Genomic DNA, 20110 nt, shown 5'->3' on the forward strand with positions numbered 1-20110 from the left:
AGCCCCTGCGAGAGCTCAGGTGAGCTGGTCTATCTCATTTGTGAACAATGAGGAAATCTGCTATATACATTTTTCAGAGACAACATGCATTTGGGTTAATTTTGGATACAGAGCCACGTCACTCTGAGTTCCTGAGCACCCATTTGAAAGGGGAATATTTCTATGTAGAGGCCGTAGACAGCAGAGGGGTGTAGTCAAAAGCACACTGGGTTTCTAAATATCCAAGACAAGTCTGGAAATATGGGTCATCCTCACTCTTCCCTCCCTCAGCCCCATATTTTGGACATGCTCCTGTCCTTTCACATAAATCAGATGGTCATGGACAAACATAATTTGTCATTGGGGCAGTTTTTAGAGGTGGATGAAGTGAAGAAGAAAAATCCTTGAGTTTAAAAGGAGAAACCAAAAACCCAGAGCTTTTTTATTGGGTGGGGATGAGGACGAGGAGGGTGGGTGGTGGGAAGGTCATTGGCTTATGCTTGGCAAAGCTTGTGCCTAAGAGATCCTCATTTCCAGTTTATAAGGGATACCATTCTCTACAATGGTTTATAATGTCTAACTTGTCTTTATAGCACTTAGCACCCCCCACATTATGTTATATACAGTGCTCATTTATTTACTGTCTGCATGCTCCACTGGACTCCTGCTCCATGAGGGCAAGAACTTTTTCTGGTGAGTCTTTGTGTCCCTAACACTTAGAGCAATAGTAGATAAATAGCAGCCACTCAGTAAATGCTTGTTGGATGAATGATGTTCAAAATATTCCTAATGACAAGGATAAGAAAAAATTAATCAGAACAAAGGTTTCATTTGGAGGAAGAAACTTTTCAAGATGTTACAATTCCCAAATATGGGAGATTACTGATACTTTGCTTCATTCAAGACTTTTTGTTAATCAACTCAAGAAAATTGCAAAAGGAATTATGCACAATAATACTACCCAAGGGTAGTGTGTCACACAACTCCTGTTTCACACTATCATCTGTGATAATGGCATCTCCTGAAGTTCTTCATTGCACAACTTCCCAAATGCAGCAGCCCTGATAATGAATACTACTAGCTATTTATAAAGTACCTGTAGCTTCCACAGCTACCAAGAATCCTCTTAGCTACCAAAACTTCTCTGCATAGGAGTCCGATTCACAGGTAAATCACTGGAGAATGGAGAAAAGTTTTAAGAGAACATTTGTCTCTATTCTGTATTTAAGAATCTCTTTAGGAAATGGCCAGGAGGTTTACGGCAAAAGAAGTGGAGAAGTGACAGCCCATGAGACCACAGCAGGCCAGCAAGTCTTAAAAGCAGAAGTAGAATGCCTCCAGTGCACAGTGTGTTTGTCATCTTTCCTCCTGCTCTCTCTGTGTTTTTTTGATGTCATGGTCAGAATGCTCTCAAGAGCAAATAACAGAAATGGAATTCAAACCAGCTTAAGAAGAAATAGGAACATATTGACTTAAGATTTGTCTGGCTTGGGATCCCTGGGTGGCGCAGCGGTTTGGCGCCTGCCTTTGGCCCAGGGCGCGATCCTGGAGACCCGGGGTCGAGTCCCACGTCGGGCTCCCGGTGCATGGAGCCTGCTTCTCCCTCTGCCTGTGTCTCTGCCTCTCTCTCTCTCTCTCTCTCTCTGTGACTATCATAAATAAAATAAAAATTAAAAAACTTAAAAAAAAAAAAAAGATTTGTCTGGCTTTAGGCTGGGCTAGATCCTTCGATTCAAATAATGTTCCCTGGGCTGGTGGGCCTGCCTGCGCCCCCCTCCCCACTCCCCCTTCTCTCAGCTCTGCTTCCCTATGTCTGTTGTATAAAAGTAAAAAGAGAAGTGCAAGACCCTTACAAAGAAAATTATGAGTTTGTGTTAAAGGATAGCTAACAAAACAAAACAAAACCAACCAAGCCTGAATAGATAGATGTGCCATGCCAATTCTCTCTAAATTAATCTTCAAGTTCAAGTCAATCCTGATACAGATTCCCCAATAGGATATTTTTATGGACCTTGGGAAACTGACTCCAAAGCTAATCCAGAAAAGCAAATGTATAGCCACAGCTAAGAAAAGCATACGCATACAGAAAAAAAGAATAAGAGTTACACTACCAGATATTAAAACCACATTTAACCATGTAAGAAATACCTGCAAGTAGTGTCTTCAGGGTAAAAGGGAACAAGAATGGAGATAAATAAGAGGTCTGAAGTAAAGGAGGAGGCATCTGTGAAGGTCATGCAGATTGGACAGCTGAGGCAGCTAGATAGATCTTCCATTCCTTTCCTTCAGTTCGTGTTTAGTGGGCTGGGCACTGTCGATTACTCACCTGCCCACATCATTCTCTGTTTCTTCTCCATATTCCTGACAGAAGCCTTTCGTCTGCAGGCAGTGTGTTTTTCAGAGGTGGCTTATCACTCTGCCCCACTAAGGGTGAGTCAGGCTTGGACAGGATCATGATGAGTCCACCCCCTTGCTGGTGTCTGAATTATAAACAGGCATGTAGCTACAAATTCTTCCCAAGGGGACATAGAGATTGGCCACTAGAGAGCTTCTGGGAGAGTTGTCTTCACTCTGAAAGGGACTTAAATAGGGGTTTGAGGAAGGAACATGCCCTTTTGCATCCTGTGAGGATCACTCCTCACAGTAGTCATTTGGAAATCACCTCTAGGGACATGTCTAAGGACCAGAAAAAACTACCAAGCAGGCAAAGTGAAAATATGGACGATCTTTGTAGCTTGATGACATCTCTGAGCCCTTGAATTCACTAACCTCGGAACTGCCCTGACCCTCCTTATTGCTTAAATGTAAGGAAGAGAAATAGTTTTAAAATGGTCTGTAAGAGTCCATTTATCTAGCTGTACCTTCTCTAATCATAACAATTCTCCAGAATTGAGCTGTAATCAGCTACATTTAGAAAAACAAAACGCATTTAGCAGTCAACTGATGCTCTTTACACATAGGAGAGAGCCTGTTGTGCAGTGTCTCAGTATTTAATTGGCTCAGGGCCTTAAAAAGGAGCTATCCTACTCCTATCCTAAAACCGCCATACATACATTCAGTGCTTTGTACTTGACTTAACCTGAGCATCAAGATCTGCTGCCCTGTGAAGTCAATTTCACCAATGCTGAAAAGGGCTAGGCCCATTAGTATTACTTGGAATTTGTAAAAACATAGACTCCGAGCCTCACCCATAGAGATTGTGGCTCAACTCATCAGGATGGGGCTGAAAAAGTGGTTTTAGTCCATTCTCAGAGTGATGTGGAACACAGCCAAGTGTAAGACACAAGGCCTGGGTGACCTGAAGGCCCCAAGGCTTCTTCCACCCCTTGATTCTACTCTTCCTCAGAGGCAGGAGCACAGACTACCTGAGTGCCCCACCCCTTCTATTCTTAATGAAACAGAATTACCTGTTCTCTAGATGCCTTCTTCATCTTTCTGTGGCACTAATGCTTAGTGGTTTTCAAATGTATCGTTGTAAGTAACCCTAACACAAATAATAAAGGAAAAATTTCCCTCTTAACTAATTGAAAAATCCAGAGTAAGTTTGGCTGCGGTTGAAGCTCAATTCAGAGGTTCAGTAATAAAACCAATAACTTGATTCTTTCTGTTCTTCTGCTCTGCCTTTGGCAGTTGTGCCTTCATATTATGTTTTTTCAGTTGTGTACAGAAATAAAAAGAATTTCTCTGTTTGAGCTTCACTATGGTGAGACTAGTAGGTCCATGCCCCAATTTTTGCCAATTGCTGTGGCCATAAGAGTGGACCCACATGAATTGAATTAGCCTTGATCATATGCTTTTTGGAACCAGGGATGGAGTCAGTTTCTGTAGAACCACCTGGAACAACATATAAACAACGAAGTTATTTTACCTAAAGAAAGGGAAGTAAAAAAAAAAAAAAAAGAAAGAAAGAAAGAAAAAAGAAAAGAAAGAAAGAAAAGGAAGTAAATGATGGGTGTCAAAAGAGTGCTGTTCATCCAGCACTCAACAAATGTTTACTGAGTGCCAGCCACGTGCCAAGCACATTTCTGGGTGCAAGGACTCAACACTAAACAGAGAGTAAAAGATTCCTACCTTCTGAAGTTCATATTTTAGTAGAATAAACCTTGTCCTAGGTCAAGAGAACATCCATGCCTCTCACTGGATATTTGACAGCACAACGTAGTACCACTAAATATTTTGGAGTGTTTTCCATGTTCTTGGAAGTGAGAGCAGTGCAGTAGACTAAATAGTGGCCTCCAGATATGTCCATGCTGTCATTCCTGGAACCTGCAGATGTTACCTTATGGGGCAAAGGTGGTTTGCTGATGTGATTAAGGATTTTGAGATGGGGACATTATCTTGCATTATTGGGGCTCAGATCATAATCACAGTGGTCCTTATAAGGGTTGCAAGAGGCATGACGGAAAGACTATGTGATGTCTGGAGCAGTCAGAGAGATGGAGACATGTGAAGCCATATGCTACTGGCTTTGAAGATGGAAGAAAGGGCCATGAGCCAAGGAAGGCAACCAACTTCTAGAACCTGAAGGGGACAAAGAGACAGATTCTCCCCTCCAAGCTTCTAGAAGGAGCCAGCATTGCCAACACCTAGCCCAGTGTAACTGATGAGACTTCTGATCTCCAGAACTCTGGAAAATAAATTTCTACTGCTTTAGGCCACTATGTCAGTGGTATTTGTCAGAATGAATAGGAATTAATATAAACAGTGAATTTCTATTATTTATTTTTATTCTTTCTTTATTCTAACTTACACATATTTATTTAGTTCCTGCCAAGTTAGAAGCACTGTACTGGGTGCTGGGGACAAAGCAGCAAATGAGACAACCAGCACACCTTCTTTCATGCAGCTTGTTGTCCAGTGGAAGAGAAAGACTTTAAATAATGAGTGAGCCCCAAAATGGATTGAGTTGGAGGGTCAGCAAGAATGGAAATACAGGGATCCCTGGGTGGCGCAGTGGTTTGGCGCCTGCCTTTGGCCCAGGGCGCGATCCTGGAGACCCGGGATCGAATCCCACGTCGGGCTCCCGGTGCATGGAGCCTGCTTCTTCCTCTGCCTGTGTCTCTGCACCTCTCTCTCTCTCTCTCTCTCTCTGTGACTGTCATAAGTGAATAAAAAAATAAAAAAAAAAGAATGGAAATACAAAAATCATGCTTAGATTATATTATAGAGCATATTGAGTGTATAGGACACAGTTTCAGCAAGGCACGGGAGATGGCATTAAGAAAAGAGAGCTCAGTGAGTGGCAGTAGCCTCCTCATACAGGCTAGTATTTGGGCAGCAGGAATGGTCAGCCTGTTGGGGGAGTGGGGGGATTCTGTGAGTACACCAGGAATATCACCCTAAAATTTCACTATCGTTACCTTGTATGGTCGCCTATATTGTTGTAAAAATAGCTTTCCACGAGCCATGTAATTTAGATCTACCACACTGGTTCCAGCTAAAATCTCTCACTCCTTCCCAGGCACCATATTGCTTCACTGGCCATAAGTTATACAATATGTAATATACATGGGAAGTCATACTGCACTTTTATAACATGACAGGTCTGTGTACAGGCATTATCCTTTATTTCTCAGAATCCAAGGTGGGCTTTGTCAACCCGATAGATAGCAGATAAATATAGCTATGACTGTGAAAAGTGACGAAGGAAAAGTAAGGTGACCTCACCCAGTCCCAGGGATTGGGTCCACTTTCCCTGAGGCTCTGACATTGAGATTGGAGTCTGAAGGATGCCTAGGAAGTCAGACAAGCAAAGACTTGGAGGATGAGTGAGCCACCTGGCCAGGACGACATGGGTAGAAGCCTGGGACCTTCTCTGTCTATTCAGTAGTAACACCAGTCTTTTGTTAGAAGCATTGGAAAATGTGAGTCAGCAAAAAGAGGGAAATACCAATTATCCATAATCCCACCCTCCAGATAGAACCTTATATTTTTTATGCTTACATGAATCAGAACATACGAATTATTTTAAGATTTTTAAAAATATTTTATTTATTTACTTATTCATGAGGGATGCAGAGACACAGGCAGAGGGAGAAGCAGGTTGCCCTGCGAGGAGCCTGATATGGGAGTCAATCCCGGGACTTCAGGATCACACCCTGAGCTGAAGGTAGATGCTCAACCACTGAGCCATCCAGGCATCCCTATTTTATCATATTTTTATTTAATATATTTTATTTTATTTTTTATCATCTTTTTAAGACACTTTTCAATCACCCTCCCTTTTTGCTTCCCCCTCACCTGGCTTTGCTGTATTACTCACTGGAGACTTCAGCACATGGGTCTCCACTACCTTTATAACCCAAAGCTAGTCATTATCCTGTGTGACACTGGCTTCCATATGGAAATCCACCTAAGATAGGCCCTTGACATGCCAGAAAGCGTTTGTAAAGCCACTAGGCAAGACTACAGGGAACTGCCCAGGTGGCAAGAAAGCAGACATCTCTGCAAGTTCTTCTTCCAATAATTTTTTTTAAGGATTTTATTTCTTCATGAGAGACACACACACACAGAGAGAGAGAGAGAGGCAGATAGAGGGAGAATCAGGCTCCTCGCAGGGAGCCCAATGTGGGACACTCTCTGGACCCTAGGATCATGCCCTGAACTGAAGGCAGGCGCTCAACTGATAAGCCACCCATTTTCATCACAATTTGAGTAACTTCTTTCTACTTCTTATCAGAAATTTAAGAGCCAAGAATTAGATTCAAGTTCTGTATTCCTAAGCCTTATTATTTTTGCAAAGTACACATTGTACATTCGGGAACACACTGCAAAGTAGTGTCATGAATTATTTAAATGAAGTTATCCTTGTCACAATAAAGGAGCAAAGCACATTTTGTTCATTGTCTCCTTACATGTTTTTATTTCTCTTCATGGGTTTCTTACTTTGTAACATTAACTAAAATGCAATGAGCCACAATGTCATTACTGCAAACTACCCTAGTTGTGCTGCTTGGATACTGATTTTTTTTTTTTAATGTGACTGAAACATTTTCCTTCTTTCTTGCTTAAGATTCATTATACTTGAATGTGTCCTTGTAGCAGTGCTGACTAGGAACAAACATACAACTTGCATAATCAAGGTCCACTTTAGAAAGTATTCTCAGAGTGTCTGGCTGGCTCAGTTGGTAGAGTATGTGACTCTTGATCTCGAGGTTGTTGAGTTCCAGCCCGACGCTGGGTGTACATATGGTTTAAAAATAAAATCTTTTAAAAATTAATTAAATAAATAAATAGTAATGCAGATTTAGTTCTCCCTTGCTTGACTGGGATGGCATAGTAGATGCTGTGGATGGGAATGAAACCTCAAGATCCTGAGACGCATCTTTGAAAAGGAGGTGAAAAACATTTTTGTTTTATACCTCATTTTATTGTTCTGTTTTGGAATTCTAAATGAGAGCATATTGTCCCCCAAGGGCTAATGAAAGGATGCTGAAGCCTGCCTGGGACACTGAGGAGTTAGGTCAGGGATCCACTGGGATTAACTGTTCTTGATATTATCACAGGCTCATTCAGCCTCAATGTTAATCTATTAACAATGAGAGGATTCCCCTTGTGATACTTTTGTCTGTAGTTGCTATATACAGTATACTATATACTGTATATATACACACACACACTTTCCCCCTACTGCATACAAACAGGTTCATTTTATTTATTTTTTTAACAACAAGTTCATTTTATTTATTTATTTTTATTTAAATTTTGCTAGTTAACATATAGTACAACATTAGTTTCTGGAGTAGCATTCAGTGATTGATCTATTACACACAATACCTAGTGCTCATCACAACAAGTGCTCTCTGTGATACCCAACCCCCATTTAGCCCATCCTCCACCCACCTCCCTCCAGCAACCCTGAGGTGGTTCTTTATTCTTAAGAGTCACTTATGGCTTGTTTCCCTCCCTCCTTTTTTTCTTTTCCCCATTCCCATATGTTCTTCTGTTTCCTTTTTAAAATTTATTTTAGAGAGAGTGTTGTGGGGGGGTGGGGTAGAGGGAGAGAGAAACCCAAGCAGACTCTGTGCTGAGTGTAGAGCCTGATGTAGGGCTGGATCCCATGACCCTGAGACCATGACCTGAGCCATAACCAAGAGTCAGACACTTAACCAACTGTGCCACCCAGGTGCCCCTGTTTTCTTTTCTTAAATTCCACATATGAGTGAGATCTAGTAAGATCATTTTAAATCACTCTGTTTTATCTCACGTTGTGATAAAGCTGCATGGATAGGGATCAAGAAAGCAGTACCCTGGGACCCCTGGGTGGCTCAGCGGTTGCCTTTGTCCCAGGGTGTGACCCTGGAGTCCTGGGATTGAGTCCACATTGGGCTCCCTGCATGGAGCCTGCTTCTTTCTCTGCCTGTGTCTGCCTCTCTCTGTGTGTGTCTCTCATGAATAAATAAGTAAATAATCTTAAAGAAAAAAAGAAAGAAAGAAAGAGCAGTGCCCTAAAATAGTCAGGGAAGTAGAAACACACAAAATAATAGGCAGTCACTAAACCTTCCAAATGAAGCAGTTAATCTTTAAAAAACAAAAACCTTTTTTATTTTGCCCTAAATTTCAACTTAATAGAAAAAATGCAAAAATAATGAAAATAATTCCTTTATGCTTTTTACCTGGATTCTTCAACTATTAACATTTACCATTTTTACCTTATTATTCTGAATCATATGAGAATATGTTGCATGGGACGCATGGGTGGCTCAGCGGTTGAGTGTCTGCTTTCGGATCAGGGCATGATCCTGGGGTCTGGGATCAAGTCCCACATCAGGCTCCTTGTGGGGAGCCTGCTTCTCCCTCTGCCTATTTCTCTGCCTCTCTCTCTCTCTCTCTCTCTGTCTCTCATGAATCAATAAATAAAATCTTTAAAATAAAAAAAAGAATATGTTGCAAACATGATGCTCCATTAACCTTAAGCATCTCAGTATGTGTTTCCTAAAAAATCAAGGACATTCTGCTGAAAAATCAAAGTACATCCTCTAATATCAAGAAATCAGCATTGAGGGGATCCCTGGGTGGCGCAGCGGTTTGGCGCCTGCCTTTGGCCCAGGGCGCGATCCTGGAGACCCGGGATCGAATCCCACGTCGGGCTCCCAGCATGGAGCCTGCTTCTCCCTCTGCCTGTGTCTCTGCCTCTCTCTCTTTCTCTCTCTGTGACTATCATAAATAAATAAAAATTTAAAAAAATCCATATTTATAAAAAAAAAAGAAATCAGCATTGATACAGTACTATGGTCTAATCCACAGACTCCATTTGAATATTCCTGATTGTTCCAACAACGTCTTTTGTAATCAACCTTTCCTTCTCAGTCTAGAATCCAATCCAGGATCACCTATTGTATTTAGTTTTCACGTCTCTATATCCACTTTCGATGTGGAGTAGTTCTTTAGTTTTTCCTTGTCTTTTATTGCTTAACACTTTTGAAGAATACAGACCTACTCTGTTGAATGACCTTCAGTGTGTGGTTGGCTGATACTTCCTTAAGATTATGTTCAAGTTAAACATTCTTGGCAGGAATAACACAGAAGTGATGCTGTGTTCTTCTCAGCAGATCACACTGGGGCATACCATGTTGATTTGTCCCATTGCTCGTGATGTTGACTTATCACTTGGTTAAGATGATTAATTATTAAATATTTTATACTTATTAATTAATAATTAGGAAGTCTTTGAGTGATTAATTTTAAATATATTTAAAAGTATTTGAATCTATGCAAATGCCCTGTTCCTCATCATATTTTTCACCCACTAGTTTGAGTCTCCATTGATGATTCTCATCTGACATAATTATTACTGTGATAGCTGCCAAGTGCTCATTTTCTGACTTCTTAATTGCTTCTACATGTATTATTAACTGATGTTCTGTTACAAGATAGAATTTTTCCTTCTCCCAAGATTTATAGATGAGGCTCCAGTTAAACCAGCAGTTTGAGTAAATTACTGGTGAAGACCTTCTCTGGGTCTCATGAATGTTCAGTTTGTTTATGTAGGTAACTAAGCTTTTTCTGGTCCCTAACTGGAGGTGTCATTCATTTCACATTGGAACTTTCTGGGGCTTGACTCACCTTGTTGGAATTTAGCTTATGTGGTTACACATTTAGAGGTCAGAGAAAGAAGACACATTGCAGAATGAGATCTACTCAGAGACAGGACTTTTCTTTCACTGAGTTAATCTGTGTCCATTAGGATCTAGTAACAGGGCAGCTGTGGCCACTTAGCAGTGAGAACTAGTTCTATAGTCCAAATGGCTTGAGATAAATGAGTTCTGGCAAATAATTATTTTTTAAAAATATTTTATTTATTTCTTCATGATAGAGAGATATAGACAGGCAGAGGGAGGAGCAGGCTCCATGCAGGGAGCCCAACGTGGGACTTGATCCTGGGTCCCCAGGATCACACCCTGGGCTGAAGGCAGCGCTAAACCGCTGAGCCACCCAAGCTGCCCTGGTGTGAATACTTATTGCCAGTTTCCAATTAGCTGTGAGATTGGCCACAAACATCTGTAATTTTACCAAATATGGAGGCGATTACGGGTTCCAGGTAAGAGTTTGACTTACCAATACCTGGATTGCTTCCAAACTTTCTTGTTCTAGTGATTCTTATGCAAATATTATGACTTATTTGCTGGTTTGGGATTATAACAGATGTTTATTGGCAATATCTAAAGAGGGCAATTAGGTATTAGGTATCTGTTTTTTTTGTAGTTAGTGGCTACAGGACCAGCAGTGGATCTTTCTTGGGCCATAAAATGTCTCTTTGGTCCAAGGGCTACATAGCCTCCAAGCCTCCACTTTGGTGAAACCTTGGATTTTTTATTCATTCAAGATCCATTTGTGCTTAAGTGGCCATGTGCAGAGCAATGTAAGAAGTTTTCTCAATGAATGCCATAAGTTTAAAATGTTTTTAAAATAGATATCACGGGGGTCCTAAGTAGCTCAGTTGGTTGAGTGACTAACTCTTGGTTTCAGCTCAGGTCATGATCTCTGGTTGGTGAGATGGAGTACCACATCCAGCTCCCTGTTCAGTGGGGAGTCCCTCTGCCCCTCCCCCTACACACACACATACACACATGCACATGCATGGGGATTCTCTCCAAATAAATACATCTTTAAAAATTTAAAATAAATATCACATTAAGAAATTATTATTGAATTTCTTTAGGCATGATGATATTATACTATATGTTTTTTAAAAATACTCTTATTGTTTACTGAGGCACATTGAAATATCAAAGAAGAAATCATAAAGGAAATTAGAATATTTCAAATTGAATAATATTGAAAGTACAATACATCAAAGTGGGTGGGACGAATGCAGTGATATGATGTCTTAAATTTGCTTTCAAATAAAAAGGGAGTGAAACAGGAAGAAAAAGGAGGAGGAGAAGGAGGAAAAGATGATATAGCAGAAACCAGTCTGGCTACAAGATGATAAATATTAAAATTGGTTAATGCAGGTCATAATACTACAAATATTAAAGTGAAATAAAGATATTTTCAGGTAAAACTGATAAAGTTTATTGTCAGAAGACATGCAGTAAAGAAATGCTAAAAGAAATTCTTCAGGCTAAGGAAATTGATACCAGATGGATACTTGGATTTGCAAGCAGGAAATGGCAATGTGTGGAAAAATATAAAACTTTAAAATCATTTTAAAGATACATGACTGTTTAAAGCAAACCCAGTGTATTATGGGCCTTTAACATAAGTAGGTGCAGTATTGTGACAAAAGCATAAAGGATGGCAAGAACTATACCATTCCACTGTTCCTTAATTTTAAATGAATATTCACTTTAAATAGACTGAAATGTTAAAGATGCATAGTACACTTCCTAGCAACAACTTAATTGCATAATGCAAGAGGTATGCCTAAAAGCCAATAAAGGAACTGAAATGGAATACAAAAAAAATTCATATCTCAAACCAAGGCAGGAGAGGAGGAATAAATTTTCATGAAACAGGGAAGCCCGGGTGGCTCAGTGGTTTAGCACCACCTTTGGCTCAGAGTGTGATCCTGGAGATCCAGGATCGAGTCCCACATTGGGCTCCCTGCATGGAGCCTTCTTATCCCTCTGCCTGTGTCTCTGCCTCTCTCTCTCTCTCTGTGTGTGTCTCTCATGAAAAAATAAATAAAATATTTTTAAAAAATAATAAAAAAATAAATTTTCATAAAACAAAAGAGAAAAACAAAAAATCAAGACCTGGATTCAACCACATCAATAAGTATATTAAATATAAGTGGACTAAACCCTCTAATAAAAGGCAGTGATGGTCAAATGAGCTTTAAGAAAAACAAAACAAGATCTAACTGTATACTGACCACAAAAGATACATTGTAAATATAAACACACTGATTGGTTAAAAGTAAAAGGATAGAAGATATACCATACAAATGCTAAGCGGATAAAAGTAGGATGGCAATATTAATATCAGACAAAATGGACTTCAAGACAAGGAATATTACCAGAAAGATAGAGAGGAATGTGTTTTTTTTTTTTTTTTTTTAATTTATGATAGTCACACAGAGAGAAAGAGAGGCAGAGACACAGGGAGAAGCAGGCTCCATGCACCGGGAGCCCGATGTGGGATTCGATCCCGGGTCTCCAGGATCGCGCCCCGGGGCCAAAGGAAGGCGCCAAACCGCTGCGCCACCCAGGGATCCCGAGAGGAATGTTTTGTAAAGAGAAAAGGATCAATTCATAAAGAAGTCAGAACAATTATATATGTACCAAATAATAGAGTTTCAAGTTACATAAAACAAAGCTGACTGAATAGAACAATTAAACAACAAAAAAGTAAGAATATAGAACTGAGAAAACTTCTCAATCACCTTGACCTAATATTTATAGAAAACTAAACCCAACAACTTCTAAATATATATGTTTTTTATGAGCAAAGCAACTTTCACCAAGATACACAATTTCCTAGTCCAAAAAATAAGACTCAGTACATTTCAAAACTGTTAAAATCTAATTATGAATATTTTTAAACAACAATGCAACAAATTTGAGGTTAAAAAATATAAAATATCTAGAAAATCCCAAAATATTTGGAAAATAACTCACAAATTACCTGTGGCCAAAGAAGAAATCACAAGGGAAATTAGAATACTTCAAATTAAATGACAGTGAGAATACAACACATCTAAGTGGGTAGGATCCAACTAAAGCACAGCTGAGAGGAAAATATATCATTTAATTTCTTATATTAGAAAAAGAGAAAAAGGATTTAAAATTAATTATCTAAATTTCCACCTTAAATAGCTAGAAACAAATAGCAAATTACATACAAACTAAGTAGAAAGAAATAAGTGATGAAGAGTAGAAATCAATAAAATAGAAAATGAATAGAAAACTTCTGTGAAAACAAAAGCTGGATTTTTGTTTTTATTTTTAAATAGCAATAGAATTGATAAATTCCTAACAAGAATAACCAAGCCAAAAAAAAAGAAAACACAAAATACCAATATCAGGAATGAAAATGGGAATATTGCTTTTGATCCCATAAACATGAAAAAGATAAAAGAAAATCATCACAATTTTAGGCTAATATGTTCAATTTTTTAAATGGTTGTTTTGTAGATTCCTGAGTTGTTTTTTAAACATTGTTTTGTACATTCTACATACATGAATTGAGAGTTCATGAGCTGCTTCCTTTCCAATATATATTCTTTTTTACTTTTTTTCTGGCTATGTTGAAATGGCTAGGACTTCCAGTATGTGTTAAATTGAAGTGGTGAGAGTGAACATTCTTGCTTTATTCCTGATGTTAGGAGTAAGGAATTAATATTTCATCACTAAGTGTGATGTAGCTTACAGGTTTTTATTTTAATTGCACCAGGAAGTCGTTGTAGGGTTTTACTTGCATGGGTGATGTTATCTAATTTATATCGTTAAAAAACCACTTGGGCTGCTGTGTAGAGAATGGGCCCCAGGAAGAAGAGCAGAAGCAGGGAGACTGTCAGGAAGGACTGCTGGAGTTGTGCAGGAGCGAGGTGGAGGTGCTTTGCACCAGAGTGATAGCAGTGGATATGGAGAGAGGTAGTTGGATTTGGAGATACATATGTGTAAAGCTGATAAGACCTGCTGATTTATTGAATTTGGGGTAAAGGAAAAAGAGAGAAAATCCAGATTTACAGCTTAAATAACTATGTTTATTTCAGATTTTTTTCCTTATGTTATTTCAGGCTTAACTTTTTTTTAAAGTCAGAACATCATAGAAAGAACAATGACCAATATTTATATTGGATTTTTGGTCAGTTTTAGATACTAGTGTTCTGATTGAAATTTCCATGTCTGTCTTTTCAGGTGTGTCCAAGACTGGTTTTCAGAAAGGATGCAAGTGGCCAAACTGGATTTCTCTACAGTGTTACCACGCTTCATTTCTCTATATATCTTTTCCTTCCTGAATCCAAAAGATCTGTGTGCAGCTGCACAAGTCAGCTGGCCCTGGAAGTTTTTAACTGAACAGGTTTACTACTTGTCACTTTCTAGTAATAGGGCGCAAATACAACTGTATTCTGTAATGAAGCAATAGGGGTAGCTTCCTTCCTGAAGATAATGACTGAGGTTATTTGAACAGTAATTAACTTACTCTTCAGAGAAAAAAATGGGGGTAAGTTAAATACAGTAATTTACTTTGTAAGTAAGGAAATATACACTATTCTAATAATTCATGTAATTTTAAGAATCTTTAAATTACTCAATTTAATTATTTAGAAAATGTTTTATCTTGGCTAAAGAAGTCCACTTTTTTCCAAGAGAAATTAGTTGAGCTTTGGTTATTATATGATATTATTTTACCCATGATAACTCACCTTGAAAACTGTTATACAACCACAGCCTCATCTGATCCCTCTTTGGCTAACATCTGTTAAAGAGATTTTCCTCCTCTGCCATTAATTTTGCCTCCGGCCTAGTCGTCTCATTTTCTTTTTAAAGATTTAATAAAGTGTGATGGCAGACATACTTTGAGTACAAGTCAATAATGAATTTACTTCTTTACCATGAACAAACTTCCCAGGGTGGGCTTGCATTGAGTGTCTGATCTCAGAGAATACGTAGCTCTCTATGGAGAGGCCACATGCAAAACCAACCGTGAGCCTTGGATTGACAGCATTTAAGAACCCATTCCAAGTGTTTGCACATGTATTGTTTTCTGACTTTTTACTTTCAACTTATGCCCTTATATTTAAGGAATATGTCTTGTAAACAGAATATGGTTGTTGGTGGTTGTCTTTTTAACATTTGACAATCTTTGGCTTTCAGCTGGAGTAATTTTTCTATTTACATTTGTGTATATACTACATATTTAAGCTTAAATCCACCATTTTATTTTGTATTTTTTGTTTGTTCCATGTGTTTTATTTTGTTTCCATTTTTGTCTTTTGGAGTTCTTAAATGTTTTTTATATTGTTAATTATGAATTATTTAGCAGTTCTCTCATGGTTGTACTAGAGATTACAGCACTCATCTTAGGGCTTTTTTTTTTTTTTTTAACCACTTCTGAGATAATGCAAGGAGCTTAGGACCCCTTTAACTCTAATAGTTCTGCTTCTACCTACCTTCAACTCTGTTGTCAAATTTGTTTTTTAAGATTTTATTTATTTGAGAGAGAGAGAGAGAGCACAAGAGAGCAGCAGAGGGAGAGGGATAAGCAGACTCCCTACATAGCAGAGAGCCCAACACAGCTCAATCCCAGGACCCTGGGATCATGACGTGAGCCCAAGGCAGAGGCTTAACTGACAGAGCCACCCAGGAGCCCTTCATGTCAAATATTTTAATTTTATACACACACACACACACACAATACACAAACACAATTTATATATATAAATTATATATATTATATTATTATAAATTATATATATATACACCTCACAAGACTATTATTTGATATAGTCAATATTTACTTATAAGTAACCATATACTTTTTCTGTTGCTCTTCATACCTTTCTTCCATCTCTGAGTTTCCATTTGGGATCCCTTTCCTTTTGAATTCTCTTTAATATTTCTCTATTGCAACTTGCTGCTGACAAATTCTCTTATTTCTGTTTGAAACTATCTTGATTTTCACCTTCATATTTGAAGGATATTTTCACTGGGAATATGAACTCCATGCTGGCAGTTAATTTTATAAAACTTTGAAACTTTTCTGTTGTTCTTTGGCTTCCATAATCTCTTTTTTTCTTTGAGAAGTAGAAAGCTTTATTGTTGTTCCTTTAATGGTAATATTTTTGTTTACTCTAACGGCTTTTAGGATTATATTTTTCTGTCTTGTCTTCTCTTTTCTACAATTTTATTATGATGTACCCAGAAGTGTGTGTGTGTATATATTTCTCCTGTTTTGTGTTTTGCAGTGATTTTTGAATCTGATATTTAATATCTTTATCAGTTTTGAAAACTTCTCACAGACTATCTCCTCATGTATTCCTTCTGTCCCATTTTCCTACTTTTTCTGATGAGATTGCAATATTTACACATTAGACTGATTCACCACCTCCCACAGTTTCATGTTCTCTCATGCGTCTTTTCCTATCTAGTCCTTTTGGCCTTTAGTGTTTCTACTTGGATTTTGCTTCTAGCTTTTTAGTTTACTAATTACCTCTTTAGCTAGATTCTAATTTGCTTTTAAACTGGTCCATTGAGTTTTAAACTTCAGTTATTATATTTTTCAATTCTAGAATATTGGTTTTGATTATTTCACCAAAATTTCACACCTTGCTGCTTAACTTCTTTAGACATATTAATTATAGGGTTATTTTTTAAGTTCATACTTAACAATTACAACATATGGCTCTCCTGAGAGTCTGTCTACTTAATAAAAGATAATAAAAGATAGAGAAGAAACAGACAACTATGATCCTTTTGTGTGCCTGGTGCTTTTGATTGAGTACCAGATATTGGATATAAAATATTGATGCAATAATTTGAGCCTCTGGATGATGTAATCTTCCTCCAGAGAGAATTTGCTTTTGCTTCTGGCATTTGGTTAGGGTAGGAATGCATCACTTAAATCCAGTCAGAGAAGGAGAGATTTTAAAATGGTTTCAGTCTTTGTGAGAGTTTGTCTAATTCCTTACCCTCACTGATAAGGATCTCAGCTGAAAGTCTGCTGTGATTATCAGGGCTTTTTCCCCTGGTGAGCCCTGAGTTTACAATTGTTTCCTCTCTTCCTTGTGAGAATGCCTAAAATTCTTTCTTAACTTCCATGTCATTCAGCCATAACTTTCTGCTCTGCTTCTCAGCCGGAGCTTTGCTTTGGAACTGTCAAATGCCTTGAAGTGAAAAGTAGTGCCAAATATTGGGCTTACCTCTTTAGGTTTCCCTTCTCTCTGGGGTCATGGTTGCATGAGCCCTTACTGCATTGGTAGCTCTATATGCCTTCAAATACTTGTTTTATAATAGTTGGTCTAGGTGCTTCAGTTAAACCACATGAAATTTGCTGTTTCCATATAGCAAAGCTGGTTGCATACTGGCAATATCATATGGTTCAACCAGAGGTGTTCCCAGTGGGAGGTTTGGTCCGAAACAAACGAAAACGCTATTGCTAGTAGCAGAATTCTCAGAATCTAGGGCTAACCAAATGCTATGGGAGCAGGTATACAGAGATGACTAATACATATATTCATATATAACATATATTGTCATCAAAGACTATTTTTGTATGGAATAAGGCATGCTTATTTGTTAGTGTCAAATTCAGATGACAAGTCAGCTGCCACAGAAATCTCAATGTAAAGAAAAAATATCCAGGGATCCCTGGGTGGCGCAGCGGTTTGGCGCCTGCCTTTGGCCCAGGGCGCGATCCTGGAGACCCGGGATCGAATCCCACGTCGGGCTCCCGGTGCATGGAGCCTGCTTCTCCCTCTGCCTGTGTCTCTGCCTCTCTCTCTCTCTCTCTCTCTCTCTCTCTCTCTCTCTCTGACTATCATAAATAAATAAATTTAAAAAAAATACTAAATAAATAAATAAGAATTTTAAAAAAAATTAAAAAAAAAGAAAAAATATCCGTGTACCCAGAAACATTATTACTAAGAAACGATCGGTAAAAATTTCTTGCAACTCATCTTTCTTATTTCTTTTTCTATAGGACTGCTTATGGATGCCCAAATGCATTAGGTTTGGGTGGTTTCTGCCCTATACTCCAGCAGATAATGAGTATGGTGCTTGGAAGCATCATTACATTGCTTGTGTGTCCAACTTAGATTGGCTAACACCTAGGGAAGCCGCTGCTATCTATGGGACCCTGAATGAACCCAAAACAAAATATGAGGAGTTGCAGGAGAAACAAAGAGAAAAGTGCTTAAGAAAATTAATTTGGGAGAAAAGTACACTACGTAAGAGTAAGTAGCATCTTAAAATGGTATCTTACCCAACCATTGTAGAAAAAAAATGGATTCATGTATAGATTCCCACAGAGGAGGATAGCTATGTCTTTCTGGAATAGCATGTGGAGGGTATTCTCTAAAGTATACTCAGGACAAGCTCTTCCCCCTCCCCACCTCCACCATATACTTCAAGTTAATGGATAAGAAAAAAAAAGAGTTCAGATGAAACACAGAAAGTCAAATATCAGTGCCTCCATTATTGTGCTGGTTCCTCTCAGGTTTATGAGACAGAAAAAAAGACAAGGAGGAGAGGGGAGTATGAACACATGCAAAAGCCAAGGACATAGGTCCAGGACAGAAAAATTGGGATTGGAGACAGAGGGGGAGAAGTGAAACTGAGAATGGAAGCAGGAAGAATGGCACTAAAAGAAAAGTGGGAAGGAAGGAAGGATAAGAGCTGCTCAGCAAAGCCTTCTGATTTGCACTGTGCACTGCTTGAACAGTGAAAGTGATTTGAGTCCTGACATCTTTTTTTCACTGACTCACCCTCTGTGAGATGGGAACAAATGGGGGATTACTTGAAGCCAAGAAGGGTAGACATGGATGTGAAGGCTATAAATAGATTAAGTGGTTTCCACAAGAAAAGAGGTGCTTGTTCTCTGAGTTTGGTTTCTTGACCTGACATGACTGGTAAGTAGTAAGTAGCATCTTAAAATGGTATCTTACCCAACCATTGTACTTGCAGCCACAGCACGGAAAGGATAAGAGATCCAAACAGAGTCTGTAAAAAGGGCTAGAAGTATTGGCCATTTGGAGTAGTACCCTGGTACAGCTTTATTTTTGATGCCTTTATCTATGTAGATTTGGCTGAGAGAAGCATGAAGTAAACAACCGAGCCTGCTGCTGTTGGTTTTTCAGAGGAGTTATTCAAAGTTCGACCCCCTTGGGTGAGCGGAACATGCTGCTCTAGATTGTTAAAATCCAAATGCCAGCCACGTCTCTCCCAGGCTCTGAAGGATCTGAGGGATCGAGGGGGATTACATGAAGCTTTGGAGAAACAGCTTGTTTTGGCATCCTTAGAAGCTTTGCCCAAGCGGTAAGCAAACCTCCATCTCCTGAAGGCTCAAGACCATCCCATGATACCAAGAATTCATTTTAGAATTATTTAGCTAACACACAGGGAGCTTGTAAAACTATCTGGCTCATATCCTACGAGATAGCAATAGAGATAAGTCCTTCATCTTCAAGAGCGGTGGTCTATGACATGTTTTCTAAAGAGGGAAATGTGTAACATTCAAATTTTATATTTCAAATATTCTTGACCCTGCAGAGAGGCTGCAATGTAGTACATTTTCTGTGCAAAGTTATTGAGCAAAAGTAACATTTTTTTTTCAGAAATTTTTTTTTTATGGAGTAAGTGTATCCAAATGGAAATGTGGGGGTAAGGGTAAGAGAATGGAGACATTATTTAGAAAACTGTGAGGACCAGATGATCTAGGAAATTTTAAATCTCTCAGCTGTTCTTTTTTAAAATGTCATTTGAACTGCTGAGTATGTCACTACATTCATTTTAAGTGCCCAACAAAAGCTAAATAAGTTCCAGGAAGCCTTTCCAGGATCCCATGAATGGAGTAGGAGAGACCCAGAGGCCAACTCTGGCCCTAACCCACCCAGGAGCCCCATTTGCTGCTGTGCCCATGGGAGGGAGGGAGACACTGAGGTCCTGAGGCCACGCGCCTTGCTCAGTATAACTGATGCCCAGACAACCTGTTGGTGCTCAGTTATCAAAATGCAATTAATAGA

The 20110-nt window shown here is 38.8% G+C and overlaps 1 protein-coding gene across 1 annotated transcript in view; it reads left to right on the forward strand.

The window, feature by feature from the left end:
* Positions 1 to 20110, forward strand: part of ECT2L (epithelial cell transforming 2 like) — a 77022-nt gene that overhangs the window by 15616 nt on the left and 41296 nt on the right. Inside the window, 3 exon segments of the mRNA XM_055324689.1 lie at positions 14286 to 14448; positions 18070 to 18322; positions 19226 to 19403. Coding sequence (XP_055180664.1) covers positions 14286 to 14448; positions 18070 to 18322; positions 19226 to 19403 — 594 coding nt within the window.

Source organism: Nyctereutes procyonoides, unplaced genomic scaffold, assembly GCF_905146905.1.
Source record: "Nyctereutes procyonoides isolate TBG_1078 unplaced genomic scaffold, NYPRO_anot_genome, whole genome shotgun sequence".
Lineage (NCBI taxonomy): Eukaryota > Metazoa > Chordata > Mammalia > Carnivora > Canidae > Nyctereutes > Nyctereutes procyonoides.